This window comes from Perna viridis, chromosome 14, assembly GCF_037379345.1.
Source record: "Perna viridis isolate PV_CMFRI_1.1 ecotype Kerala chromosome 14, ASM3737934v1, whole genome shotgun sequence".
Taxonomy (NCBI): domain Eukaryota; kingdom Metazoa; phylum Mollusca; class Bivalvia; order Mytilida; family Mytilidae; genus Perna; species Perna viridis.
In genome coordinates this window covers 3,192,984-3,209,768 of record NC_142458.1, presented here as the reverse complement: position 1 = coordinate 3,209,768, position 16,785 = coordinate 3,192,984, and the positions used below count along the sequence as shown (strand labels likewise).

Sequence of the window (16,785 nt, the reverse complement as noted above, 5' to 3'; positions counted from 1 at the left end):
ACAGTCAGTTTTACTGTTAATGTGGTAGAGGGAGATCGAGAAACCAACAGTGTTCTGTTCAGTCAGCGTTACTGATGAACTGGGGCTTGATAAATTGACCGACTGTATTCTGTACAGTCATTGTACATGTTAGAGTGGGGGACATCGACAGACTTACTGCACTCTGAAAAAAAGTCAAAATAACTGTTGATGAAGAGACTAGACCTACAGATATACCACAATCTCGGCAGTCAATTTTATTGCAGGTTTATATCTACAGCCCTGTCGCATTCTGAGGACTCAAGATCTGCTGATGAAGTGCTAGATCTACAGACTTATTAAAGTCTGTGAAGTCAGTATTACACGAACCTGTCACATTCTGGAGTGTCAAAGTAACTTTTGATGTTGAGACCTACAATATTCTGTTCATATGGATGAGAAGTCGATATACTAACCGTATTCTGTACAGTCAGTGTTACTGTTGATGTGACGGAGAGGTCGACATACTAACCATATTCTGTAGTTAGTGTTACTGATGGTAGAGGGAGAAGTCGACATACGAACAGTATTCTGTACAGTCAGAGTTACTGGTGATGTGAGGGAGAGGGCGACATACTAACCGTATTCTGTACAGTCAGTGTTACCGTTAATAGAGGGAAAAGTCGACATACGAACCGTATTCTGCACAGTCAGTGTTACTGTTGATATGAGGGAAATTGACATACTAACCGTATTCTGCACAGTTAGTGTTACTGTTGATGTTGAGGACAGGTCGCCATACGAACCGTATTATGTACAGTCAGTGTTACTGTTGATATGAGGGAGGTTGACATATTAACTGTATTCTGCACAGTCAGTGTTACTGTTGATATGAGGGAAATTGACATACTAACCGTATTCTGCACAGTCAGTGTTACTGTTGATGTTGAGGACAGTTCACAATCATCAATGACTTGTAACTTTATCATATATGTTCCCTCTGGTATAAGGTCTTGGGTTGTCTTTATTGCCACTGGAAAAATATTTATAAATACATTTACCATTCAACATTCGAAAAATAAAGAAGAGGAGAACAAGAAGCTAGAAACATCTACCGTAACAGGCACTGGCTTAATATTCAAATTTGTATATTCCTTTTTTATTTATTTGAAATATCTTCAACAATACACAAATGGGCGATATTGCTCTTCAAGACGATAGAGATAAGATAGCAGGCTGGCTGAATAATCAGGAAACTTGTAATCATAACAACAGCTATCGTCGTAGCTTGAGAGTTGCGTCGATGTATTAGCTTGCAATTGTGGCCAATCTTTCGTAGTCAAATACTCTACGGGGCTTATGTATATTGTTGAGTTATATGTGCACGTGACTTCATTGACGGCAAAGGTAACAGGCGTTTCCCTTATCTATTTGGAAATCTTGCCTTTACAGTATGTTTTTTTTTTACATCCATGTAGTAATTTTACTTAAACCAGGTGGTAATCTCACCACATCCGTATAGAAATCTTATATTAAACATATAGTAAACTTATCTCAACAACATGGCAATGTTACATCACCCATATGGCAATCTTAGATCATTCGTTTGGTAATATTATACCAACCATATGGTAATCTTACCTCATCCATGTAGTAAACTTTGTCTCAACCATATGATAATTATACATCAAATATATGGATATATGGTATTCTTACCTAACCGTTTTGATAACCTTACCTTAACAATTTTGTAATCTTACAATGTACCTAAACCATATGGTAATAGAACGTCATCTATATAGAAACCTTACATCATCCATATTGTAATCTATCCTAAATCATGGGGTAATCTTACATTAGCCATATAATAATCTATCAAAAAATATGGTAATCGATCACAAACCATGTGATAATCTTACCTAACTAAACCACGTGCTAATCTTATCATAACCATACGGCAACCTTACCTCAACTATATAGTATTCTTACTTCAACCATATGATATTCTTAACCTCAGTATGTGGTAATCTAAAATCATCGTTACCAAGCAGCAACCCTAAGGTATTGTTACATGTACTTACAATCAACAGGATCATATTCAAAGTAACCGTTCTCTGTGTCCAACATTATTATTGTGTGCATGTCTAAAGGATCGTCATCGACGACTGACAGCGACACTACTGTTGTTCCCGATACAGTCGACTCATCCACTGTTAGTTGGTGATTAGCACCTATGTTCAACGTTGGTGTGTCTCCTTTAATTAATGAAAGAGTCAATTGTCAGTCAAAATTATTCAAATATTGCACACAAAAAAAATGCTTCTGTCGTTTGAATCGTGCATGTGGTAAAATCGGCTTCTATTGATTTTCAATCTCTATAACAATAACATACCTACAGACGTTTCCGCACCAATCGCATATCGTCTGTTGATCCCAGGCAAAGAAACTGCAGACCAGTCGCGTACGTCATCAACTGCTGGTGGCGTGGTAGTAGTTGTCATCCGGGACACGAAAGGGTAATTTGAAGCCTCGTTGTAGGAAATAACCTGTTGTCCAGGAACATACCTGCCAAGATATTACATTAATGTTATCTCAAGTGGTCTTGGAAATATTTTGAGATATCGGCGTTCATTTCCGAAAAGGGTAATCCGCAAAGATGTTGCGGTATACCGGTAGACAGAATTCATAGTATATGTCAAGGCAGAAAACAAGCGAGCTTTGGAGTATCTGTAAACCATTGTATGATAAGCAAAATATGTACACATGTACCTTAGTTTCAAATATAAATTTTCATAATGCTAAAGTTTCATGGCTAGGTTGTCTCGGACGGACAATTATTTTTAATATAATTCAAAGATTTATCCCAATTATAGATTATTGAATACTTTGTATATTGATTAACTGAATAAGTGACTATACCATCCTATATAATCGCCCTCTTTCACAGATATTCTATCGGAAGTTGGAACGTTGTAATAAAAGTGATTACTTGCTGAAAGAAATAATAAACTTAGATATATTAAATAAACATTGCATTCATCGGTCCTAAACCTCATACAAATACTACCTGTTTACCATACCCAAATATTGTCTTGTGTTGCAATGAATGTAGATAAAAACAAATTTGTTTTAATGGCATGGGTAGAAATGCGTCGACATATATCTATACTGCACTTAGTTTGGCGTAGGATTATCGGTCAGTTTTAACAAGTTCAATGAATTTGGTTTTTTGTCTTGTAATGTAAAGGATAGTCTATAAGTATAGAAAGAGCTGCAATGAACGCGCTACAAATGGACTTTATTATCTGATTACTGTTCAGAACAATCAACTTTAATCTTAAAAAGCAGGAACAAAAATTAAATTTAAACTGACATTTATATATATTGATAATTTCTTTAACACATTGAAAGACCGCAGAAAATTAGTCAGCAGTATTCCGGACATCATCGGCATTCCATTCATTACAACTGTCACTTGGAAAATGATAACTGCTGTTTAAGTACGTATGTAACAATTTTGTACGTAGACGTATCATACGAAAAAAGCTACTGTTTTCTTAGTGCAAGTAACACTTTTCTACCAACGGTACGATACTGTCAATGTGAGTCTCACTTACCTGCCGACAGTACAATACTTTCAATGTGAGTCTCACTTGCCTACCGACGGTACGGTACTGTCAATGTGAGTCTCACTTACCTACCGATGGTATGATACTGTCAGTGTGAGTTTTACTTACCTTCCGTCGGCGTGACGGTATTTATACCGGCGATTCGGTAGACATTGGGGGAATCCTTTCTCCATACTATAAGATCTACTGATGCAGTAGAACGTACATTTAGTTCCCATTTTGACAATACGCCACAGCATTGTATTTGATAGTATGGATCTTCCAGAATGAAAAGTGCATCTAAAACATATAATAGGCTTCATTTTTAAACGATAATGGAAAAACATATATGAATAATTGTGTCGTTTAAGGGTACCACCATGCATACAGTATCTCTATCATTATCCTGTCCGAGAACATCAGAGCAGTTATTTTTATTCGGTGTTGTGAAGTACAATAGCGGTGTATATTGATACACTGAAACCTGTCTTAACCAAACCTGAAATTTAAAACTGATGTGGTTATTGACAGGTGTTCGGTATATAAAGGTTAAAAATTAATGGTTATCGAATTATTTAGGGTTCTGTCTAGACAGGTTCACTGTAAAAGTAAGTCATCAAAGACATGGTAGGAACATATCACGATTCACTGTCCTATGTATAATTCAATCCGCTATTTACATATTTATGATATGTTTAAGGTTCGAATTGAAATGGCTTATTAATATCGGCCAAAAAATATGGAACCGTCAGCAGTGGGATAATTCAAATACGTCAAATCTAAAAACAAAAAGTGAACACAGGATATAAAGACAATCTTTACAATCCAACATTGTAAATTACATAACTTACCATCCAACATTGTAAATAACATAACTAACCATCCAACATTGTAAATTATAACTTACAATCCAACATTGTAAATTATAACTTACTATCTAACATTGTAAATCATAACTTACCATCAAACATTGTAAATTACATAACTTACCACCCAGCATTGTAAATTACATAACGTACCATCCAACATCGTAAATTATAACTTACCATCAAACATTGTAAATTACATAACTTACCATCAAACATTGTAAATTACATAACTTACCATCAAGCATTGTAAATTGCATAACTTACCATCCAGCAATGTAAATTGCATAACTTACATTCCAACATTGTAAATTATAACTTACCATTCAGCATTGTAAATTACATAACTTGCCATCCAACATTGTAAATTACATAACTTACCATCCAACATTGTAAATTACATAACTTGCATTCCATTATTGTAAATTATAGCTTACCATCCAGCGTTGTAAATTACATAACTTGCATTCCAACATTGTAAATTATAGCTTACCATCCAGCATTGTAAATTACATAACTTACCATCCAACATTGTAAATTACATAACTTACCATGAGTGCCCGTGTCCAAGTTGTTAGTTATCGGGTAGATTGATTCTCCAATGCTTACCATCCAACATTGTAAATTACATAACTTACCATCCAACATTGTAAATTACATAACTTACCACCCAGCATTGTAAATTACATAACTTACCATCCAACATTGTAAATTACATAACTTACTATCCAACATTGTAAATCATAACTAACCATCCAACATTGTAAATTACATAACGTACCACCCAACATTGTAAATTACATAATTTACCATCCAACATTGTAAATTACATAACTTACCACCCAGCATTGTAAATTACATAACTTACCATCCAACATTGTAAATCATAACTAACCATTCAACATTGTAAATCATAACTAACCATCCAACATTGTAAATTACATAACTAACCATCCAACATTGTAAATTACATAACGTACCATCCAACATCGTAAATTATAACTTACCATCAAACATTGTAAATTACATAACTTACCATCCAACATTGTAAATTATAACTTACTATCCAACATTGTAAATTATAACTTACTATCCAACATTGTAAATTACATAACTAACCATCCAACATAGTAAATTAAAACTAACCATCCAACATTGTAAATAACATAACTAACCATCCAACATTGTAAATTATAACTTACTATCCAACATTGTAAATTATAACTTACTATCAAACATTGTAAATCATAACTTACTATCCAACATTGTAAATTACATAACTTACCATCCAACATTGTAAATTACATAACTAACCATCCAACATTGTAAATTACATAACTTGCAATCCAACATTGTAAATTACATAACTTACCACCCAGCATTGTAAATTACATTACTTACCATCCAACATTGTAAATTACATAACTTACTATCCAACATTGTAAATTATAACTTACTATCTAACATTGTAAATCATAACTTACCATCCAACATTGTAAATTACATAACTTACCACCCAGCATTGTAAATTACATAACGTACCATCCAACATCGTAAATTATAACTTACCATCAAACATTGTAAATTACATAACTTACCATCAAACATTGTAAATTACATAACTTACCATCCAGCATTGTAAATTGCATAACTTACATTCCAACATTGTAAATTATAACTTACCATTCAGCATTGTAAATTACATAACTTACCATCCAACATTGTAAATTACATAACTTACCATCCAACATTGTAAATTACATAACTTGCATTCCATTATTGTAAATTATAGCTTACCATCCAGCGTTGTAAATTACATAACTTGCATTCCAACATTGTAAATTATAGCTTACCATCCAGCATTGTAAATTACATAACTTACCATCCAACATTGTAAATTACTTAACTTACCATCCAACATTGTAAATTACATAACTTACCATGAGTGCCCGTGTCCAAGTTGTTAGTTATCGGGTAGGTTGATTCTCCAATGCTTGTAACTGTACTGCACTTAGTAATGTGGTCTTCAGATGAAATAAAATTTGTTTATGTTTGTCAGCATCTCAACAGCAAAAGACCCATTGATTACTAACTTAAAATTCATTTGCCCGTAATCAAATCCATTTCCAATTGTTCAATACTTTATAATTGTAATAAAATGTGGCTGTTATATATTATCTACAGTAAATAAATATAACCGCAACCATTACTCTGTTCGGCACATGTAATCATGGTAAATCATACATGTGCATTATATGAAAACATCTTATTTACGATTAAAGTGAATCTAGACGTCAATACCAGCCCGCATGGAAGCTAGCCGTCAATAACTTAGCCGTCAATAATATTCATGAGCGGTGCGTTCAAAATTTTAATTAAGTTATTTATATAATAAAAACGTTAAATAGGAATAAAATAAGAAGATTTTTCTAAATATTTTTTTAATATTTTTTATCTTCAGTAGTATTACATTTTGTATCAAGGGCGGGGCCGGGTCCAGAATATTTTAAAAAAGGGGGTTCTATATGGTTTCCCGAAAATTGGGGATCCAGGCTATTTGCTCATATTTGGCAAATTTTGCACGGAATTAACAAAATTCTACGACAAAAAGGGGGATCGGACCCCGCCCCGTGGATCTACATGTACCACTGACTATAAGATTTGGTTTCCTTTGTTATGGTAACTCGCCGTAATACAAATTTAGTACATTAGTATAGGTTTGTTTAGAATCAAATATCCAGGTATGTGATAAAATTGTTCAGAATTAATTTTTAGTATTTTTTAATCGATCCTTCCATGCTTTCCGATAGTATAATAAATTTTCCAGATTAGAAGTTCGAAGTATGAAATGTACATGTAATTTGTATTAGTGCTTTATACAAAACTGTGTTGTCCGAGTGAGAATATGCAAGTGATGTTTTAATCACTTATGTAGTACAATGTAGTTAAAACATCGCAAAAAATGTTCTTTATTTCTTAATTTTCCGATTTTTGTACACAATGTACTTGAAGAATCAAACTAGATCAGACCACAGCGAAAACTCGTTTTGAAGCACACCATCAAATTAGAAATCCATATAGAAAACAGTAAATTAATTTATTTGATGGTCCATTTAAGATAACAAACGTATGTCTACAAGTAACAAAGATATTTAGATAATGTAAATTCCTTACAATAACTTATTGTGGATATTTGGAACTTCAAGAGTGGGTTAGGCTTGATTGTGTTCTTATCTAAGAGTTTTATAAACAATTATTAGTTACCATTTCAATGATACTGACTTTTTTCAATGAAAAGTTCGTTCATTCAACTACATAGTCTTTATATGATGAAATAAAATACTGATTTGAATTCAAGTTGGTCATCAATATTAAACAAAGCCAAACTCACAATATTACACAATTGTATCTGTAACTGCATTATCCTAATTAAATATATAATCGAAAATTGAAGTTTGATATTTTCTTTACCCGCGCAGTATTCAAAACTACATTTTTAAAATATAGTTGACCCTATCTAATTGGTTGTTCGGCTTTATCAGAATTATTTCGTAAAACTAAACAGAATTATGAATAGAAAAGAATGTATCAAAAAGAAAAGGAAAACCTAAAAAAAATCCATATGATTTCAGTCTATTTCGGAAAACCTAAAATAAGTTATTATTAATCAGATTAAAACAACTACCAAATATATTCAAAATAAAACGCCGTCAATGCTGGGACTGGAATGAGATTTTAGGTCTACTTAAGGACTATCAATTCCCAAAATATTGGGAATTTCCATATCTTACTCTGTCGTTGGGAAAATGTTAAAAAGGGGGCCCCTTATCACTTATCCCCTTTTCAAAATTTTCTCAACGACAGATACACAGGCAAAATTATTTCACAAGATTTTCACACGAATTTCACATGATTTTCACCTGAAATGAGCAAATAAACTAAGTGACAGAGTTCACTCGAAATTCGGGTGGATGGAGCCTTCACGTGAAATTCACACGAAATGTTCACATTTAATTCGTGTTTTGTGAATTTCACATGAAAATCATGTTAATTTCATGTGAATTTCACATGAATTTCACGTGAAAAATATTTACCTGTGTAAAGGTATGGAAATTCCCGATATATTGCGAATTGATAATTCTCAAGTAAGTCTAAAATCTCATCCCAGTCCCAAGATGGACTAATGGACCTTGGTCCCAGCCACCGACACCAAAGTTGGTACATAAGTGGTAAGGGGACCCCTTTTTCAAATTCTCTCAACGACAGAGGAAGATATGGAGATTCCCAATATTTTTCGAATTGATAATGTTGAAGTGGGCCTAAAATCCTATACCAGTCCCAAGATGGACTAATCGACCATGTTCCCAGCAACCGACGTCGAAGTTGGTACATAAGTGGTAATGGGGCTCCCTTTTTAAAATTTACTCAATAACAGAGGAAGACATGGAAATTCCCAATATTTTGGGAATTGATAATTCTTCAGAAGGCCTAAAATCTCATCCCAGTCCCAAGATGGACTAATGAATATGACGTTGGTCCCAGCCACCGACACCAAAGTTGGTACATAAGTTGTAAGGGGGCCCATTTTAAAATTTTCTCAACGACAGAGAAAGATATGGAAATTCCCAATATTTTAGGAATTGATAGTCTTCAGGTAGACCTAAAATTTTATCTCAGTCCCAAGATGGTCTAATTGACATTGGTCCAAGACACCGACACCAAAGTTGGTACATAAGTTGTAAGGGGGCCCTTTTTAAAATTTTCTCAACGACAGAGAAAGATATGGAAATTCCCAATATTTTAGGAAATTGATAGTCTTCAGGTAGACCTAAAATTTTATCTCAGTCCCAAGATGGTCTAATTGACATTGGTCCAAGACACCGACACCAAAGTTGGTACATAAGTGGTAATAGGAATCCTTTTTAAAATTTACTCGAAGACAGAAAAAGACATTGAAATTCCCAATATTTAGGGAATTGATAGTCCTCAAGTAGGCATAAAATCTCATCTCCGTCCCAAGATGGACTAATGGTCAGGACCTTGGTCCCAGTCACAGACACCAAAGTTGGTACATAAGTGGTAAGGGGCCCCTTTTATACGACCACAAACAATTTGCAGTCGTATATTATGGCGCAGTTGTCGTAGTCGTCCTCGTCGTCTTTGGACATTTTGTTACCATGCGATACTTTTACTTGTGTATGAGCGATTGTTCTGAAATTTTGATATGATTTTACTAACTATAAAAGGAAGGTTCCTATTTGATGTGGACTTTGTGGCCTTCTGTTTTAGAAAAAAGGGACCAGAAAGAGTAAAAATTGATTTTTAACTAAAACCCATGTCGAATGTTTGTTTTTTTTCCGATTTTAATCATTCTTTTTTGTAGTGTTATTGAATTATTGTAAACAAATGTTTCAGCTGATTTCATGTATTTTGGAATTTTCAAGGTATAGAGGATCAAAGTATGACAACGCCCAAAAAATTCAGCTTTTTAATTTTTTATCCGATTTTAAAATCCTTTTATTTGATTCCTTATAACAATCTTGCCTGCATTTATGAATCGAATTTCAGATATCTCTTAAGGTTTTCAAGTGATAAGGGACCAAAGAGGCTATATCCGGGAAAAATCGTATTTTTCATTTTTTGTCCGATTTAAAAAAAAATTAATTGGATTCCTCATACAAACCCCTGCCTGCATTTACAATCAGATTTAAGATATCTTACGATTTCCGAGTTATAAGGGATCAAAGAGGCCACACCCGAAAAAATCCACTTTTTAAAAATTGTTCGTCCAATTTCAAAAAAAATTATTGGATCCCTCATAAAAATCCCTGCCTAAATTTTTCAATAAGGTTTTAGCAATCTCGTACGGTTTTCGAGTTATAAGGAGCAAAAGGGGTCACACCCGAAAAAAAAATCGACTTTTTTTTTTTTTATTTTTGGACCGATTTCGAAAAATAAAGTTTTATTGGATTCCTCATAAAAATCTTCACCTGCATTTAGCATAGAAATTTCAGATATGTCTTATGTTTTTCGAGTTTTAATGGTTTAAAATATATATAGGTTTGTATTAGAAAAAGGAATTGAAAAACACGCTACATATTATCTTCGTCTTGCTCGAGAATGGATACTACAAGGAGTTATTTTGGTAACAAATTTGTATCTTTTGTCAAAATCTCTCCCTTGCTATCAATACACGTACAACGGAAAGTTTGAAATGCTATCAGCACTGGAAAGTATCTTGAATAGTTTACGTTTCTGTATATTCCAACGTATTTAATTAGTTACCATGCAATTTAATTTGCTTTATATTATTGAAATCAAAGATTTGCCTTACATGTATATGTAATCGTACGTGGGCTGAGATAAACAACCCGTGCCCCCCCCCCCCTTACCCCTAGAAAACTTGTCTCAGTATCAAACAGAATTCTCATTCACAGCATAATGACACCGTAGAACTCTTATTTTAGGCATTTATAATTAAGTTGATGATGTATCCAACACATTAGATCAATCTAGATGTTTAGAGTATCTTTTCGGGGTGACAATTACTATAAATTGCAAAAAAAAGGAATTTTCAGAATTTCAGAATTTCTTCGGTATCACCTGTTACTTCCCATTTTTCAGAAAACCGTAGTTCAATCAAGCTTTTGTGCGACATAGTACATTAAAATAGCGTCGTAGCTTCAAAATGAGCCCAAGTAATACATATTTGAACTTTTTTTAAGTCAAGTAAGGTGAAAAATTACCACCCCTACGCATGATAAAAAATGCCTCAACATGAACCCAAATGTTAATAATTTATATATAAACGGTATACAATAGACATGTTGGGTACTGTTGTTTTAATTATCGATGTATCCAACATACCTTCTCATTTCAGGGGCGTATTTTTCAGTTTCAATGTGACAATAATGAGTTTTTCATAAAGAAGGGTTTTCAGAATTTCATATTTCCTTCCATTTCACCAATAATTGTCTTTTTTTTTTTCGAATACCGTACTTCAAATAAGCTTTTGTGTATTCAAATACAATTATATAATGCCTTAGCTTTATAATGAGCCCAAGCAATAAATATTTGAACCTTTCCAAGTCTAATTAGGTGAAAAATTGCCAGCCCCAGCCATGAAAAGACTACCTAAATCTGGACTTTATTTTTAGCACATAATAGATGTAAAAAAGACATGCTGTTTTAATTATCAATGTATTCAACATGTCATCTCATTTCAGGCGAGTTATTTTCAGTTTCAAGCTGACAATAACGAGTTTTTCATAAATTACGAATTTTCGGATTTTAATATATTCTTCCATTTCGCCTGTAATGGGCAATGTTTTCAAGTACCCTATTTCAAACAAGCTTTTGTATATTCAAACACATTTTGTAGCATCTTACCTTTCTAATGAGCCAAGCCAATGCACAATTAAACGTATCCCAAGCCATTTGGGCGAAAGAGTGGTATTCCTACCCACTAACATCTGCCCCCATGTGAAAAAAAATTATCGTTGATAGCATACACAAACTGTACGCAATGTCTGTCTGGCATTTATTATGGAGATCTTCTTGTATCAATCCCATTGTCAAGGAAAATTATGTTTTTATAGTCCCAATGGCGACAAAATATTACAAAAAGGGGAAATTTAATAAAACAGATTATCACGCATTTTAGCACATAAATTGTATAATTTTTGTTTAAAATATCACAGTTTTTTCATGATTTGATTTTGTTTGCTATATCATCATTTTTATATAAAGGTTTCAAAGAAGCAACTACGATGAATGATTGGTAAACATATATCCAACATAATTTAAAAAAAAATGCTAATCTACCACATACAAATTCTGGGTTTTTCACGGAAATTTTAGTGGGTGAAGGGTACCATTTCTTTCGCCTTTATGGCTTAGAATACGTTAAAGTATGCGATGCCTTGGCTCATTAGAAAGATTAGATGCTTCATATTTGTATATGCAAAAGTGTGTTTGAAGTAGGGAACTATGCCAATTACCGTTGAAATGGAAGAAAATATGAAAATCCAAAAATTCCTCAATTTTATGAAATTTAAAACTCATTATTGTTATCTTGAAATTGAAAATACGCCCCTGTAATGAGCAGGTATGATGAATACATCGATAATTAAAATACTAAAACAAAACATGTCTATTGTACACCGTTTTTATGCCAAAAATTGACATTTTAGTTCATGTTGCTACATTTTTTATCATGAGTAGGGGTGGCAATTTTCAACCTATTTGGACTTGAAAAAGTTCAAATAATTACTACTTAGGCTCAGTAGAAAGTTAACACACTATGTTTTTGTATTTGAATATACAGAAGCTTGTTTAAAGTGCGGTATTTGAAAGAAATTGCCAATTATAGGTGACATTGAAGAAAATATGAAACTCCGAAAATTCCGTCCTTCATGAAAAGCTCATTATTGTCACATTAAAACTGAAAAATACGCGACTGAAATGATAGATTTAGATAGATTTTATTGATACACTCAGACACAATTAAGGTAACATGAGGTCAATAATAAATATATAAATACACAATGACAGGAAGAATAAGTTGACAGAAAGTAATACAATAATCATAGAAAATATTTGTTAAGTTTGCTTACAAAAGTTGCAATATAAGATAACAATTTTACATGACAAAAAGTTAACATTCCTTTCATCTTATAAACACTGGGATTCACATAATAGTACCTTAGTATGTATGTTTGCCTAAGCTGAACAATAGATTCATTATCACAGATAAATAGATAGTGGTACTCATCTCCTATACCATTCCTACACAGAGGACATATCCTCTCATGTCGAGGGGTCTTATTCCATCTACCCGTTTCGATTGGTAGTTTTAGATTACATGTTCTTAATTTCGTAATATATTTTCTTTTTGACTCCGGCAGCCGTAAGAGGTAATTCTCGATGCCAAAATCTGTTTTAAAAGTTTCATAAAAATCCCCTTTAGATGAATTCACTATATTCGAAAACCAACTCTGAATAAACTGATCCCTAAAGCGGTTATACAAAACAGGCTTTAGAGTATTCCATTCAATGTGTAGTTGATTTGCAAATATGTATCCAAGACCAGTATTGTCAAATAAGGATCTGATGTGGGCAATCCATCTAAAGTTCATGCCTTCGTTAATGTTTAAAGCTAGCATCAACTTGTAAAGAATGCTACTAAGTTTTGTCTCATTCTTTAAAAGTCTACACCAGAACGAGACCATTCTCATATTTGCTCGAACATGTAATGGGTGACGTCCAAGTTCTCCATACACCATGAAGTTTGGGGTCGAAGGTCTGAGATTGAGTATCCTTTTACAAAACTGTAGGTGCACTCTTTCAATTATCTCAAGAAATATGGTTAATACATCGATAATTAAAACAATAGTATCCAACAGGTCTATTGTATACCGTTTATATTAAAAAAAAACATTTTAGTACATGTTGAGGCATTTTTTATCATGGGTATAGGTGGCAATTTTCCACCGTACTTAACTTGAAAAAGTTCAAATATTTATTACTTGGGCACATTTTGAAGCTAAGACGTTATATTAATGAACCGTATTATACAAAATCATATTTAAACAACAGTATTCTGAAAAAGATAATATCGGGTGATATAGTAGAAAATTCTAGAATTCTGAAAATTCCCATTTTTTCCGATCTTATAGTAATGTCACCCAAAAGGAAAATCTAAGCGCCTGAATTGATCAGATATGTTAGGTACATCATTATCTTAATCACGAATGCCTAAAATATGAGGTCTAGAATGTCAGTATGCTGTGAATGAGAATTCTGTTTGATACTGAGACCAGTTTTCTAGGGGTAGGGGTAATATTTTTAACATTTTTTTAAAAATCCTTTCTTGAAAATTAGTTTTTCATAAATTACTTATGTAGGAAATTAAATAATCTATTGAAAGATATCAAATTTAAGACGCTTTATTTGAGTGATAATTTGAAGAGTTGAATTTATGTGACTTTTGACCGAAAAATCGAAAATCCCATTTTCGCATTTTTTTTTTTATAAATTCTGACTACGAAAATCTCCAAAATTCATCAAAAGCATCCCAGAAGTATAAATTGTGATAATACTAAACAAAAAATACAAATTTAGTCATTTTTTTTACTGAGACATAAATACTCTAGGAGTTTTGACATTGAAAAATATGCCAATTTAAGCGATTTTTCGGCTGGATAGGGGTACATTTTTTTTTTATTTTACCGCAACTTTCTTGGAACTATTGTGAAGCTGAGACATTTCATTGGGCTATACGATGATATCTAAATTTGTTAAGTTTGTTTACACATGCTATCCCAGGAAGGCAAAGACGATCAAATAATTGAGTCACAAAAATCTTTTGGGCCTTTTGACCCAAAGGGCTACAAATATAGGCTTATACTGAAAAAAAAATCCGAGATTATTCTTTGGCGACAAATTGATTCGGTAATGGGAGGTATAAAGGTACCTAACAATCACCATGAAGTTGATGAGTGGGGGTGCACGGTGGATCCTCCCAGCCCATGGACTATAACAAGTACATGTAACTTTTTGTTTTATCCATTAGACTTTTTTTCTATGCAAATAACACCAATTTTTTTCACAACGTTGGTACTATTTACCCTTTCCCCTGTTTCAAACTCGTGGGGAAAGTTCAAAGAGATATAGATTTGTCAACCTTGAAAATATATTCCTACCTCTTTAATACGAACTAATTTGAAGTCAGACAGGAATTACTTCCATACAACTTCATACATTAAGTTGAAATGTCTATATTTACAGCTCCGTATATGTAACTTTAGTTGTAGAAATGAATACTATATTAATACAATCATTTTGAACAAGATAGTCCATGAAAACTTTAAGTCTTCCAAATAATTCAAAATTCCGGCAAATTTTCTGTAGTATACTTTATTATCAAAAAGTCATTATTTCTCTTTTAAAGTTTTATAAGAAATTTGAAAGTTTATTATTAGTGACAGAGTTTTTTTTTATTAGCAAAATGACTTTCAAGGGAGACAATAAGCGAAATTATCATAGTTCCCAGGGTCAAAGTATTTTTTTAAATTGTCATTCAAAACTAATAAGATTTTGAATATTGTTTATTATACTTTACGGTATAATTCTTAGGATTAGAAAATAATTTTAGGAGTAATATGCTCGTGTACATGTTGAAAAAGGTAACTGCACGGGCACTGATTCATAGGGGCCACATCCCCCTCCTAAAATTTGATTATTTTTTTGTGTCTGAAATCATGGATTCACCCCTATTGCGTATTCGACACCCTTTTTTATTACACTTAACTTATTTTTTTATATTTCATAACATCTTTACAAATTTATAAGTACGCCATAGTATACAAAATTACACTATGTTCTATCACTATCCTTATTTTCTGCACGCAAAATATTAAGAGTAGTGAAATCGATTCGCGTATTTAATTTTTTTTAAAATTGTTTGAATGCACCCCAATCTTACGAATATTCATGAATTTTATTGACGGCTAGCTTCCACGCGGGTCGGTTTTGACAGGTAGCTTCCACGCGGGCCGGTATTGACAGCTAGCTTCCACGCGGGCCGGTATTGACAGGTAGCTTCCACGCGGGCCGGTATTGACAGCTAGCTTCACACTAGTCTTATTTACGTATCAATAGTCAATATTTCTAAATAAAGAATAAAGGAAGATAAAATAATTACCTTGTTTATGTTTTAGTAGTCACTTACTGAAGATGTTAGAAGTCGACCATTTGATACTGAAGTGGGTGGGGTGTGGGCAGTTTTGTAAATATATATATCTCGATCCGGAAATTTTGCGGCCTAAAAAATCTGACCTTCCAATTCCTCTGTACAGAATAATGAAATAATAATATAGTCGTATGGCTTATCAACATACATTTTCTGATTCGATATTTTTTAAGAAAAAAGATTTGCCCCAACGAAATTTGTCAGTCCCTCGGAATCAAATGGTTGCCTCTTATAGAAACTTACGTGATGCTTCTGTAGAAAGTAATGAAATAAAAGCAACAAAAAATATTTCAGCCACATGTTGTAACATTATCACAACATTTAGTTTCACTTAAATTCAAATGACGAAATTGAAATATGAAATAAAATTCACTAACATTTAAACTTTCTTTCTTCAACAATAGCGAGGTTAATGAAGTGTAGTAATACACTGACTTAACACGTCGGTATCAGGTTTCTGTAGAATCAGTAAAATAGACAGGGATCACAAATACCTGTAGTTTAGTCAGGTGTGATAGAGTTGTTACTCTTTTAACCTCGTCTCGTGCAACTTTTTTACAGGTCAAGAACTTTTTAAAAGGGGAGATTGCTTGGATCAAAA

General features: G+C 33.0%; 1 protein-coding gene across 1 annotated transcript in view; it reads right to left on the bottom strand.

Annotated features, from left to right (window-relative positions):
* The window catches only part of LOC148597757 (cadherin EGF LAG seven-pass G-type receptor 2-like), a gene marked incomplete at its 5' end in the record, with an annotated part of 34,396 nt that overhangs the window by 14,893 nt on the left and 2,718 nt on the right, over window positions 1-16,785 (bottom strand). Inside the window, 6 exons of the mRNA XM_088562078.1 lie at window positions 873-991; window positions 2,040-2,213; window positions 2,351-2,523; window positions 2,878-2,950; window positions 3,696-3,866; window positions 6,373-6,456. Coding sequence (XP_088418204.1) covers window positions 873-991; window positions 2,040-2,213; window positions 2,351-2,523; window positions 2,878-2,950; window positions 3,696-3,866; window positions 6,373-6,456 — 794 coding nt within the window. The remainder of the gene's footprint in view (window positions 1-872; window positions 992-2,039; window positions 2,214-2,350; window positions 2,524-2,877; window positions 2,951-3,695; window positions 3,867-6,372; window positions 6,457-16,785) is intronic.